Raw genomic sequence first — 14,296 nt, forward strand, 5'->3', positions numbered from 1 at the left:
AAAATTAAGACAAAATAAGCATTTGAATATATTTTTTTCTTTGATTGAAAATCTTTTCTTTGATAGAAGTGAAGTTTTTTTGAATTGAAAATATTTTTTTGGACTGGAGTTATGTTTTTTGTGTTTGGGCCATATTATGGCACAACATTTGTGTCTTTATTATTCGATCAAAAAAAGTTGCCACAATTTTTTTTTCACAAACAAAAATATTAACTTCAAAAAGTGTTTTAATGCAAACAAAAAATTTTGAGATTGAAAAAATACATTTGAATTCATTTATTCTGTGTTTGAAAATGTTTTTTTGATATAAGTGAATTTTTTACTGAAATATTTCTTTTGATTTAAGTAATTTTCTGTGTATTTTGGCCATATAATATTAGGACATTTGTGTCTTTTTCTTCAATTCCAAAAAAAGCTGCTTTAACCGAAAGCATTTTTTTCAATGAAGTGAAAAAAATTAAATTGCCCTTCCCCCAAAAAATCATTTTAACACTTTTCGTCGTCATCCTCCTCCTCCATTTATCCGGTTGGTCCGGGTCGCGGGGGCAGCAGCATCAGCAAGGAAGCCCAGACTGACCTCTCCCAGCCACTTTCACCAGCTCCTCCAGGGAAATCCTGAGGCATTCCCAGGCCAGCTGAGAGATATAATCCATCCAGCGTGTCTGGAGTCTGCCCTGAGGCCTCCTCCTGGTCAGACATGCCTGGAACACATCCCGAAGGAGGCTTTTGGCTAAGCTCCCTCTTTACCACAACAAACCGGTTTAGCACCCACATCACTGCGAATGTTGCCGCAATCTGCCTGTCAATCTCCCACTTCATCCTACCCTCATTTGTGAACAAGACCCCAAGAAACTCAAACTCCTCCACCTGAGGCAGGACCTCCCCCCTGACCTGGAGTGGGCAAACCACCCTTTTATGGCTGAGGATCAGAGCCTCAGACTTCGAGGTGTTGATTCTCATCCCTACCGCTTTACATTCAGCTGCAAACTGTCCTAGCAAGAGCTGGAGGTCGTGGCTTGATGGAGCTAAGAGGACCATATCATCCGCAAAGAGCAGAGACGACATCCTCCCACCACCAAACTCAACCCCCTCCACCACCCAGCTGCGCCTAGAAATTCTGGCCATAAAAGTTATGAACAGAACCGGTGACAAAGGGCAGCATTGGTGGAGTCCAACCCTCACTGGGTTCCTTTTATTGAACTCTGATAAAACTGAAGTTTTTGTGCTGGGCCCAAAACATCTTAGAGACACCCTGTCTACTGAGATAGGTACCCTGGAAGGCATCACCTTGGAACCCAGCACGACCGTAAGGAACCTAGGAGTTCTCTTCAATCAGAATCTGTCCTTTAATGCCCACATTCAGCAAATTTCTAGGACTGCTTTCTTCCATCTACATAATATCGCTAAGATCAGACACATCCTGGCACAAGAAGATGCAGAAAAACTAGTCCCTGCTTTTGTCACTTCCAGGCTGGATTACTGCACCTTCCTCCTACCAGACTGGACTAATAAGTCCCTAAAGACTCTCCAGCTGGTCCAGAACGCTGCTGCCCACGTGTTGACTTGAACTGGTAGCAGAGACCAGGTCTCTCCTGGACTGCTTCTCTGCATGGCTCCCTGTCAAATTCAGAACAGAATTTAAAATTCTCCTTCAACCATCAAAGTCCTCAACAATCAGGCTCCTTCATCCCTGACAGAGCTCCTAGTCCCCTATGATCCAGCTAGAACCCTTCACTCCCAGGATGCAGGGTTCCTGCTGGTTCCTAGAGTTCTAACAGTAGAATGGAGCCAGAGCCTTCAGCTATCAGGCTCCCCTCCTGTGGAACCATCTTCCAGTTTCAGTCCAGGACCCAGACCCCCTCTCTAGGTTTAAGAGCAGACTAAAGACCTTCCTTGTTGATCAGGCTTATAGTCAGGACTGCTTAGGCTGGCCCTTAGATCTGCTGCTATAGGCTCAGACTGCTGGGATCTCCCATGATGCACTGGGCTTCTCTCTCCTCCTCCTGTCCACATACGTGTTACTAACTCCTCTTCTTCTCCCCTCATCCCAGATCCTGGTGCTGCTGGAGGAGGCTCCAGACCTGAAGAGGCTCCACCTGCCACCTGTAGCTCCACCTGCTCACGTCCCCGTCTGTCCATCAGTCTCTCCTCCTTTCTCTCTCTCTTCATCTCTGTCCCTCTCTCTCCTTCTGTCTCTCTGTCTTCCTCCATTCTCTGTCTTTGTCTGTGCCCCGCTCTCCTGCTCTCTTTCCCCCCAACCGGTCAAAGCAGAAGGCCGTCCCCACTGATCCTGGATCTGCTCTATGTTCCTGCCAACTTCCTGCCCGCAATGCGGACCAGACTCTCGCTCCTCTGGTAGAATGACCGAATGGCCCTTTGTAAGGGGCCATCAACCCCATACTCCCTGAGTACCCCCCCCCCCCCACACACACACACAGGGTGCTCCTGGGAACACGGTCGTAAGCCTTCTCCAGATCCACGAAACACATGTGGACTGGTTGGGCAAACTCCCATGCCCCCTCCAGCACCCTAGCGAGGGTGAAGAGCTGATCCACAGTTCCATGGCTGGGACGAAAACCACACTGCTCCTCCTCAATCTGAGGTTTGACTATCACCCTGACCCTCCTCTCCAGTACCCTGGTGTAGACCTTTCCAGGGAGGCTGAGGAGTGTGATCCCCTGATAGTTGGAACACACCCTCTGGTCCCCTTACTTAAAGATGGGGACCACCAACCTGGTCTGCCACTGCCACACTTTTATTTGAAGTTTTTTTTTACTGAAGTGAAAGAAGTTCTGAAGTTGTTTTTTTCTTTGAATCATTTTGACACAATATCCTGCCGTGGGCAGATGCTTCCTCATTGGCCAGACATGTTTTGGTAACAAGTGTCTACATCAATGACGTCTTTCTACAACAAGAAAATCGAGCACAAGCCAGGGAGCAGTCAGGTGGAGTTATCATATTACACCTACAGACTATGGTGAGTTCATTTAACAATATGAAACTGATTGGTGTCATGTTATGAGCCTACTCTGTTTGATATTTCGATTAAACATAATGCTAGCGAACTTCAAGGTTGAAGGAACCTTTATTATCCCTGAGGGTTAATTTGGTCCGCAGCAAGCAGTCATTAAATCACTACAACAGTCATACCTAACAAAAGCACAACATAGTAGAAAAATAGCTGAAACAAAACAAGACATATTAGCAGCAAAGGCCAGTGATGATTACAAGTAAATCTACTTATTAAGCAGAGCAATGATAGCAGGGACAAAAGAGTGTTTAAATCTGTTTGTCCTGCATTTTGGCAGGTCAAACCTCCGCTGGAAGCAGCAGGAACTCATGAGCCAGAGGGTGGTTCTGATCCGTCAGGATCGAACGGGCCTTGCAAAGAACTCTGGTTTGATACAAGGCACAGAGATCCTTTCGACTGAACCCTGTGATTTTCCCACACTGTTTTACAATCATCTGCAGTCTGTTTTTATTTTTAAGAGAAAGGGAACTGTACCAACAAATAAAAGAGAATGTTAAAAGGGATTGGATAAAACGTGAGTAAAACATTTTCATAAAAATATTGTCAACATTAAAAGTTAGTTCACGTTGACTAATTTGTGTGATGGTGTTAGATATTAACGCCGTCATATTGTCAGACAGGCTAGTAGGGTGTGCTAACATCTAGCCGATAACGGTAGCTGACTTCGCTGATAACGTGCAGCTGGACGAACTTCTTACGTAGCTGTCAGACTTCCTTGACAGCTGTGGCACCATCTCTCCAGAATTCTACACCATGGTGTCTTCTGACAGGATCAAATACAAACTACATAGGGTGCTGTCAGAGGTGGTCAACAGCTGTATGACTTAAGCTAATGAAGTTATGGATGAATGACAGCTTTGCTAGTACTTGTGCATAGTACAATTAAGAGAAGCGTTGGTAGGAAGGGTCTGACCTCAGAAGATCCTGTACTTTTCTGTCCTATGAAGAGCAAACATTTCTACTGTCAATCTTTAACCTTCTGCTTAATGCACCAGGAGCAGTGGCTCCTCTTTCTTGCGCTTTATAAATAAAGTTTGATTGATTGAAGTTTGAGCAAGAACAGGGTCTGAAATGATAGCAGATGTTAGTAAAGCCAACAAAGTATTTTAGTCAATCAGGTATTCCGAATTGTAATAATTACTGTAATGGCATTGTTCAGGGCGGCCCGGTGGAGCAGTGGTCCTCACTGTGGCCCCCAGCAAGAAGGTTGTGGGTGGAGCCCCGGCTGGAGCACAGGGTCTTTCTGGGTGAGTCTGCATGTTCTCCCTGTTCCTGCGTGGGTTTGCTCCGGTACTCCAGCTTCCTCCCACAGTCCAAAGACATCAAGAGGGGACCAGGTTAATCCAGACTCTAAATTGACCGTAGGCGTGGCTGGGAGAGCCAATGGTTGTCTGTCTCTATGTGTTGGCCCTGCCATGGACTGGTGACCTGTCCAGGGGGAAGGCTGCTGGGATAGGCTCCACCCCCACCACCCTGAACAGGAGAAGAGGGATGGATGGATGGATGGATGGATGGATGGATGGATGTTCTACCACCCTGCCCAGCTTTTACCTGAATGTGACCTTCCCCACATGGGGAGAAAACACTCTGGACTGTGTACAGCAACATTCGCGGTGCGTACAGAGCTCTTCCCCACCCCTATCTTTGCCCCTCCGACCCCATCTCCATCCTGCTGGCACCAGCGTACCGCCCTCTGCTGAGACATATGAGGCCAACTACGAAGGCAGTCATTGAGTGGCCTAGTGATGCAGCCTCTGTGCTCCAGGACTGTTTTCAGTGCACAGACTGGCAGGTCTTCAGAGAGGCAGCTACCTACGAGGGAGAGGTGGACCTGGAGGAATACACCTCCTCCTTACTCGACTTCATCTCCAAGTGTGTTGATGATGTCACCACCACCAGGTCAGTAACCTGCTATCCGAACCAGAAACCCTGGCTAAATACACAGTGAGAGCACTGCTGAAAGCCAAGGATGCTGCGTTCAAGGCAGGTGAGGCATCAGCACTCAGAGAGGCGAGGAAAGAACTGAGTGCAGGCATCGCAAGGGTTAAAGCCACATAAGCCCAGAAAATCCAGGGTCACAAACAACCCCCAGCGCATGTAAAAGGGCATCAAGTGCATCATGGACTACAACAACAGGGATGCAGAATGCCCAAGGGACCCATCCTTGCCAGATGCACTCAACCTCTTCTATGCCTGCTTTGAGGACCCTGATACCCCCCCCCCCCCAGCACCAGACTCACGCCCCCACCTGATGACACACCCCTCGGTGTGACCACAGCTGACGTGAAGAACACCCTTCAGGGAATCAACCCTTGCAAAGCTGCAGGCCCTGACAACATCCCAGCCGGGTACTGAAGGACTGTGCACAACAGCTGTCCGAGGTGCTGGTGGACATCTTCAACACCTCACTGGCGCTGTCATCTGTCCCCACCTGCCTAAAGACTGACACTGTTGTCCCTGTCCCCAAGTGCTCCACAGTGACAGGCCTAAATGACTACCCACCCATTGCACTGAGGCTGGTCAAGGCCCACATCAAGGACTCCATCGATGTCACTGTGGACCCCCACCAGTACGCCTACAGGCCAAACTGCTCGGTCCACACAGCCCTCACTCATCTGGAGAGCAGAAATTCCTACGTCCACCTGCTCTTCCTGGACTTCTCCACCTTCAACACCATCATCCCAATTGGGTCCTGGATTTCCTGACCAACAGACCGCAGACCATCAGGATCCACAACACTGTCTCGTCCTCCATCACCCTCAGCTCTGCCTCACCACAGGGCTGTGTGTTGAGCCCCCTCCTGTTCACTCTGCTGACGTACGACTGTACAGTGAGACACTCCAGCTGCCACATCGTCAAGTTTGCAGATGACACAGCAGTATTAGGATGCATGACCAACAACGATGAGTCTGAATACAGAGAGGAGGTGGAACACCTGGTGCAGTGGTGCAGAGCAAACAACATCTGCATCAACATGGAGAAGACTAAAAATGTGGTGGACTTTCAGAAGGACAAGCACCACCCCCCGGCACATCGGTGACGCAGCAGTGGAAGTGATCTCCAGCTACAGGTACCTGGGTATGCACATATCCAATGACCTCACCTGGAGTGCCAACACTTCCTGGCTGGTCAGAAAGACCCACCAGCACCTCTACTTCCTCAGGAAGCTGCGAAGAGCTGGACTGGGGAGCTCCGTCCTGAGGAACTTCTACTGCTGTGTGGTGGAGAGCGTCCTCTGCACCTGCATCACCGTGTGGCACGGCAGCGACTGGGCTGCAGAACAGAAGGCTCTGCAGAGGGTGGTCAAGGCTGCACAGAGAATTGTGGGGAGCAGTCTTCCCTCCATCTCGGTCCTCTACACCTCATGATGCAAGGGAAGGGCCCTCCGCATCATGAGGACTCCACTCATCCCGCCCACAGTCTGTTTCATCCTCTCCCCTCTGGCAGGCGGTTGAGGAGCATCCAGAGCAGGACCACCAGGCTCAGGAACAGTTTCTTCCCAGCAGCTGTCAGACTGCTGAACTCGAGCCATGTGCTGTAGTCTCCCACCCTCTCCCATCTCTCAATATCTCCTCCCATAAAGTGCAATATCCCTCAAACTACTGTTTACATGAAAATACTGTTTATATTTATATTCCTGTATTTTAATTTAATGTATATATACTTCCTCCATAAGTGCAATATCTTCCACCCTCAACAACCCTGTTTACATCATACAGATGGTTTATATATCATAATTTGTATTTTAACTATATAGATACATGTATATATCTTATTTCTGTTACTTGATTTCATTTTATTTATTTTATTTTTTTTATCTTACTTCTCTCTATTTATCTTGGCTTATACCGGGACCTGAGTCCTAATTTTGTACCACTAAGGTGAAAATGTGAAATGGTATGGAAAAAAAGTATTCAAATGCCTTTTTTGAGTCTCATATTTTTTGCATTCAAACACGTTTTTTTCTTTGATTGAAGAAGTTTTTTTTATTGAAAACATATTTTTTGATTGAAGCAACCTTTTTTTTGATTGAATGATAAAGACACAGATCTACCTCCATAGAAACCCTCTGTGTGTTCTCACTCACAATTTAATTTATATTTAAAATTTAAATATTTGCTTTCTCTTGTGAAGCATGATTATGTCTGACAAGCCCCTGATCCGTGTGTCACGGCTGCAGATAACAGATGGGTAACACACACAGTCCCGAACCCCCACAGGAGCCCCCTATGAATGTTGGTCACCTCTGTGTGAGCCGATGACATGAGAGAAGCTTCATCCCAGTTCCTACAGCTTGGCTTTACATGAGCGACTGACTTTGAGTGTCTATGCACAGCCGTGGGACTCCCACCCCCCTCCCGCCATGACCCAGTGGTTTGGTCCACAACTGGAGAGAACAACAACCACAGTTCAGTGTAGCTTTAACAGGACTGGTTCAGGAACCTGCACTGTTTTAGTGGGAAAATGGCTTCTGTGTGTGTGTGTGTGTGTGTGTGTGCGTGTGTGTGTGTGTGTGTGTGTGTGTGTGTGTGTGTGTGTGTGTGAGAGTGAGAGAGAGAGAGAGAGAGAGGCAGAGAGAGAGAGAGAGAGAGACCACTGACCACTGTGAACAGCTATGACTGGCCGATGGTGCTGAGTGAAGGAGCCCAGTCTTGGTGAGTCTTCTTGGTGAGAGGGACTGTCCAGCTCTGCCTTCTTCACTGGAGGGGACAGACCTACAAAACACACACACACACACACACACACACACACACACACACACACACACACACACACACACACACACACACACACACACACACACACACACACACATCATTCATCGTTCTCTGCCACTATCTGGTTTCAGTCCTATCTATTGGGTTCAGGTTAGTAACCACGCTCCCACATGCCACGCTGCCAAACGCCATGCTATCGTACGCCATGCTACTACCCTGCTACACGCCATGCTCCTATACTGCCAGGCTGCCATGCTACTATGCTACCGTACACCATGCTACTATGCAACCGTACGCCATGTTATTATGTTATCGTACACCATGCTACTATACACCATGCTACTATGCTACCGTACACCATGCTACTATGCTACTGTACACCATGCTACTATGCTGCCACACTGCCATGCTACTATGCTACCGTACACCATACTACTATGCAACCGTACGCCATGTTATTATGCTACCGTACACCATGCTACTATGCTACTGTACACCATGCTACTATGCTGCCATGCTGTCATGATACTATGCTACCAGGCTGCCATGCTACTACGCTGCCACACACCACATGACCACAGTCAAACTCAGCCTCTCCACCAACAAAGGCCAGAAAATTGCACTTCTGCACTGTCATCACTTCTATCATTTTATTCTTTCAGAAATTTTTGTCCATAATCATTGTGTCAAACAGTGGAGCTCCAAGTGGATGTTTGTGCAACTATTAACACAATCTACAGCTTAAATACACAACACAAAGGTTAAAGTGCAACATATTGTTGTTCCCACTGATTATGAGTTCAAGTAAAAGATCTAACACGTCTTATACAAAAACAGACGGTTTCTTTCTCACACACTGAACATGATTATTTCCACTGTTGTTCAGATTGGGATCAGTGGATTTGTCTTCCTGTCTGTCATTTAAGTTGCCATGGTGACAAATGTTGGCTACAACACCTGTTGTATATTAAAGGGAGCCTTGGTTACCCACGACAAGGTAGTGGAGGTTCTGTCTGGCGATGAGACGACACACTTTCATCATTTAGATACAAGTACAGATACCCGTCTGAACACTGATGAAAGTGAAGGTACTTTCACCTACAGTATGTGCTACTGTAAAAGTAAAGAGCAACAAGCTCTTGCATGTACTTAAGTGTAAAGGAAATTGCTTTTTGATATTTGATGAAGGAATTCTCCCGGCGTGTGTCTGGAGCAGAAACGCCACTGTAGGTTAGGAAGTCCTACAAAGCCGGAGACTTTTCAGATAAGCATGAAAGTGAGTTGGCCTTCCTTCCGAGTACAGAAAGGTTGACGATGATGAGGTCCGTGTGTGTGGTGATGATGGTGCCGGTGCTCCCGCCTCCAGAACTCTCACCTCCTTCCATCTCATCAGTCCAGTTTCTGGAGCTGCTGGCAGGAGATGAGGGTGAGTGGTAATATTCCCCTCCTGGACTGTCCACCTCCTCCTCCATCGAGCCCGACTTGTGACGCTTGCTCCTGTGTCTCACACACACACGCACACACACACACACACACACACACACACACACACGATAAGTGACAAATAGCACAAAGAAGAGAAAACTAGGTGCAAGAAAAACGAATCCTCGTACAACAAGCAGCGATGAGTTTGATCCACATGGTGTGTTTGATCAACACTGCTGGTGGTGTTGGCGACCCAGAAATTGTTTCTAGTCCCCCATTGTTCTGATTTATAGACACAAAGACCAGAACCTCAAAGCCTCTGGATAGCTGACAAATGAATATTCATTTTTGACTAATTGATGTTTTGTTCTCTATTCCTTCATTGTTTGCCTCCGTGTGTGTTTCCCAACCAGAGTGTGAAACCGGAGAGCTGCTGCTCAAGTGTCTGCAGTCAAGTTGAGAGGCAGATGTTTATTTTTCTGGAAAATGGTCATGTGACAAATGTGGGCAGGACCCGTTGTGACTGAACGTTGGCATCCACCTCGTTGTTTTCACACATCTCCACCCCTCTGCACTGGGGTGCTGCCTAAACCAGGTGACACAGTCAGCAGGTGAACACCACCACCTGTCCAGATGGACATGGGACTGTGTTGCATGTCTGTGTAAGTGTGTGTATAAGTGTGTGTATATGTGTGTGTGTGTTGCAGCAGAGGGGAGAAGCACTTTTACATGGCTGCTACAAGAGCTGGTCTGCAGTCACGGCTGCCACATGTAGTCCTGCTTTGTTCATTCCAAACTTGGTCGCGCTGATGAGCTGCTGATGATTCCGAGCCTCGCACACTCGCCCCCCCCCCCCCCCCCGCCACACTGCTGACTGGATGGGAAACAGAAATGTGTTTCCAACATGGAAACTGGTTCAAGTGGAGCCTTCACTTTTCTCTCCTTCAAACGAGGGACACGTCGCTCAGATGCTGGTGCGTGTTGGGACATCACGGAACAATCAAACTTCACCTTTGAAAACCAGTGTGTGCGTAGCTGTGTGTGTGTGTGTGTGTTTGTGTGTTTATGTGTGTGTGTGTATGTGTGTGGGTGTATGTGTGTGTGTTTATGTGTGTTTATGCGTGTGTGTATGTGTGTGGGGGCTTATGCGTGTGTGTATGTGTGTGTGTGCTTATGCGTGTGTGTATGTGTGTGTGTTGATGCGTGTGTACGTGTGTATGTGTGTGGGTGTATGTGTGCATGTTTATGCGTGTGTGTATGTGTGTGTGTTGATGCGTGTGTATGTGTGTATGTGTGTGGGTGTATGTGTGCATGTTTATGCGTGTGTGTATGTGTGTGTTGATGCGTGTGCATGTGTGTGTGTATGTGTGTGAGTGTATGTGTGTGTGTATGTGTGTGGGTGTATGTGTGTGTGTTTATGCGTGTGTGTGTTTGTGTGTGGGTGTATGTGTGAGTGTATGTGTGTGGGTGTATGTGTGTGTGTTTATGCGTGTGTGTGTGTGTGTGTATGTGTGTGTTTATGTGTTTATGCGTGTGTGTGTTCTGGCCCTGCTCTGTCTGCAGCTGTGAGGCTTCATAATGGATTAGAGGAGTACACACAAATATCCCCCACATTTCAGAACAGAAGGCTGTGATTCTTGGCTGCATGTGTGGAACCTTTGAAAAGGACGGCTGACTGGTGATGTGACATGTGGGTTGGAGGAGCAGACTTGGAGAGACGGGATGGGGGGACGTTTGACATGGAACATGGAGGGAGGGGGAGGACGTTTTGACTGGCGGGGCCACAGGACGAGGTGGAGCTAATCTGAAGGTCGCCGACAGTGATGCTACTAGTGAGGGTGAAACTGGGATTAGAATAAGATTAATAACGAGGTCGTGTGGTGCAGGTTAATGTAAGTACTCAGGCCAGGTGCACAGCAGTGTGTGTGTGTGTGTGTGTGTGTGTGTGTGTGTGTTTACCCGCTGGATGAGGTGCTGGCCAATGAACGTCGGAGGCTGACTGGCTGGTTGACAGACTGGTTGAGGTCATAGGCCAGGTGACCCTGCAGCTCCCCCATCGAGAAACTAGGTCCCACTCCTGTGACGACTGGAGCTACACACAGGTAGAACACATGCCACGGTCATGACCCACGCACAGGTAGAACACACGCCGCGGTCCCACGCTCAGACATTGTTCTCAACCCAGCATGGGCGGCGCACTGCTCAGCTGGCTGGCTCTTGTGCTGCAGTTGTGAGGGTAAATTCTGGGCAATGGTGCCTTACCACATTTCTCTTTAGTTCCCTTTGATGACTAAACATTTTCTTTTCTTTTTTTTTACAAATACCCTGAGCTCAGGAAAGTAGTGTGGCGTTCACTATTCTGTAATACCGTGCTGTTGCTAATTATTAAGAGTCTTCTGCCCAAATTTATCAATCATCTGTCCATCCATCCATTCACCTTCTTCTGCTTATCTGAGGTCAGGTCATGGGGGCAGCAGCCTAAGCAAAGAGACCCAGACTTCCCTCTCCCCAGCTACTTCATCCAGCTCTTCACGGGGATCCTGAGGAGCTCCCAGGCCAGCTCAGAGACACAGTCTCTCTTACGTGTCCTGGGTCTTCCCCAAGGCCTCCTACTGTTTGGACGTACCCTGAACACCTCCCCAGGGAGGCGTCTGGGAGGCACCCTGACCAGATGCCAGAGTCACCTCATCTGACTCCTCTCAATGTGGAGGAGCAGCAGTTCTACTCCGAGCTCCAGCTGGCACAGCTTCTCACCCTGTCTCTAAGAGAGACCTCAGCCACCCTTTGGAGGAAACTCGTTTCGGCCACTTGTACCTCCAATTTTGTCCTTTCCATCATTACCCAGAGCTCGTGACCACAGGTGAGGGTGGAAATGTAGATCGACCGGTAAATTGAGAGCTTTGCCTTTCAGCTCAGCTCCCTCTTCATCATGACGGACCAATGCAGAGTCTGCATCACTGTAGACACCAGACCAATCCGCCTGTTGATGTCACGCTCCATCTTTCCCTCACTCGTGAATAAGACCCCAAGGTACTTGAACTCCTCCATCTGGGGCAGGGTCTCATCCCTGACCTGAAGATGGCACTCCACCCTTTTCAAGAACCATGGCCTGGAACTTGGAGGTGCTGATTCTTATCCCAGTAGTCACAGCCTGATGAAGCTGCAAAAAGCAAAGACCTGATCCTGCAGCCAGCAAACTGGATCCCCTCAACACCCTGGCTGCGGCTAGAGATTCTGTCCATAAAAGTTATGAACATAATCGGTGACGAAGGGCAGCCCTGGTGGAGTCCAACCCTCACTACAATGAGTCCAACTTACTCCTGGCAATGCAGGCCAAGCTCTGCCACTGGTCATACAGGGAGAGAACCGCCTAAATCAGGCACACTCAGACTCAATGTCTGCTGTTTCCCTCGGAATATGGTCAAAACTCTCCTGGAGGTGGGAGTTGAAATTCCTTCTGATGGGAGACTCCACCTCATGTTCCCAGCAGACCTTCACAATGCGTTTGGGCCTGCCAGGCCTCGCCGTCGTGCTGCCCCACCATCGGAGCCAACTCACCATCAGGTGGTTATCAGTTCACAGCTCCACCCCTTTCCTCACCAGTGTCCAAAACATAAAGCCGTAAGTTGATGACACAACCACAAAGTCGATCATCAAACTGCATCCCAGAGTGTCCTGGTGCCAGGTGCACATGTGGACACCATTATGGTTGAACATGGTGTTCATTACGGACAATCTGTGATGAGCACAGAACTCCAATAGCAAAGCACCGCTTGGGTTCAGATCAGGGGGGCCATTCCTCCCAATCACGCCTCTTCAGATGTCACTGTCACCGCCAACGTGAGCATTGAAGTCCCCCAGCAGAAGAAGGGAATCCCCAGAGGAGGCATTCTCCACTACTCCCTCCAGGGAATATGCTGGTGAGTCAAGACTATATCCAGAACATCTCAACCTCGCGCACTGGCTCAGGCTCCTTCCCCACTAGAGAGGTGACATCCCATGTACCCAGAGCCAGCTTCTGCAGTCAAGGATCAGACTGCTAAGGTCTCTGTCCTCGACTGCCACCCATCCCACATAGCATCTGACCCTTTTGGCCCCTCTCATTGGTGGTGAGCCCATTTGAGGGCGGACCCACATTTCCTCTTTAGGCTGTGCCTGGCAGGGCCCCATGGGTGCAGGTCTGGCCACAAAGTGCTCACCACTGACCCCCACCCTCAGGCCTGGCTCCAGAGGGGGGCCCTGGTGACCCACGTCTAGGCGAGGGAAAACTTGGATCGAAATTGAAGTTCTTAATTGGGGCCTTTTGAGCTACTCTTTGTCTGGTCCCTTCTCTAGGACCTGTTTGTCTTGGGTGATCCTACCAGGGGCATAAAGCCCCAGACAACTTAGCTCCTAGGATGATTAGAACACGCAAACTCCTCCACCACAATAAGAGGGCAGCTCAAGGAGGAACATCCATATATCATCTTTCATCTCATTATCTATCCGTCCATAATCCATATATCATCACTTTACCTATCTATCCATCCATCTATCACGTAGCCGAGCCTAGCTGGCTGAGCCAAACTGTCCTGTAAATGACTGAATCTCTGCTCCTCATCTGATGAGAGGACATACATGAGGTCCTCTAACAAAGCAACTACCCCCAGCACTAGACCTTGCCTTGGTATTATCCAGGTCAGTATAAAGGGTTCTTACATCTTTATTCAAGACCATGGTCTTTCAATGTAGAACTACAAATCCAGGAGCAGGAGCTTCCAGGGCCTCCTGCCCGGGACTGGAGAAGTTGTGACTGGTCATTGTTGAGAGGAGCAACCCTGCAGAAGGTCTTGCTCACCACTCAAGCCTAATGTTCCGTGGAACACTCTCATCCCAGCTGTGCATTCTTCCTCTCTTTGCTACTCAGACCTGAAGACTTGTACTCAGATGCCCTTCCCCACGCAGTTTTTTCCATTCTCAAATGTGTGTCCCTCCTCTTGCTTTCAGGAGGGTTCTGTGTGTTCCTGGATCGGGTCTGTCTCCCGTCTAGCGTTGCCTCCAGCTTAAGCTCTCTCCCTCCACTCAGCTGCTGGTTTGGAAAATGTTTGCTCTCAGATTTCTGCTTTTGCTGCTGCTGAACATC

General features: G+C 48.5%; 1 protein-coding gene across 6 annotated transcripts in view; it reads right to left on the reverse strand.

Annotated features, from left to right (window-relative positions):
• The window catches only part of nfic (nuclear factor I/C), a 64,994-nt gene that overhangs the window by 13,711 nt on the left and 36,987 nt on the right, over window positions 1–14,296 (reverse strand). For all 6 annotated transcript variants that reach the window (XM_086224247.1, XM_086224249.1, XM_086224243.1 and 3 more), the window contains 3 exons: window positions 11,134–11,266; window positions 9,125–9,246; window positions 7,633–7,746 (listed from right to left, as the gene is read on the reverse strand). In XM_086224247.1, coding sequence (XP_086080373.1) covers window positions 7,633–7,746; window positions 9,125–9,246; window positions 11,134–11,266 — 369 coding nt within the window. The remainder of the gene's footprint in view (window positions 1–7,632; window positions 7,747–9,124; window positions 9,247–11,133; window positions 11,267–14,296) is intronic.

The sequence above is a fragment of the Aulostomus chinensis genome, chromosome 14 (assembly GCF_037954235.1).
Source record: "Aulostomus chinensis isolate RoL2024-O1b breed Wild chromosome 14, RoL_Achi_v1.0, whole genome shotgun sequence".
In the NCBI taxonomy this organism is placed as follows: Eukaryota; Metazoa; Chordata; class Actinopteri; order Syngnathiformes; family Aulostomidae; genus Aulostomus; species Aulostomus chinensis.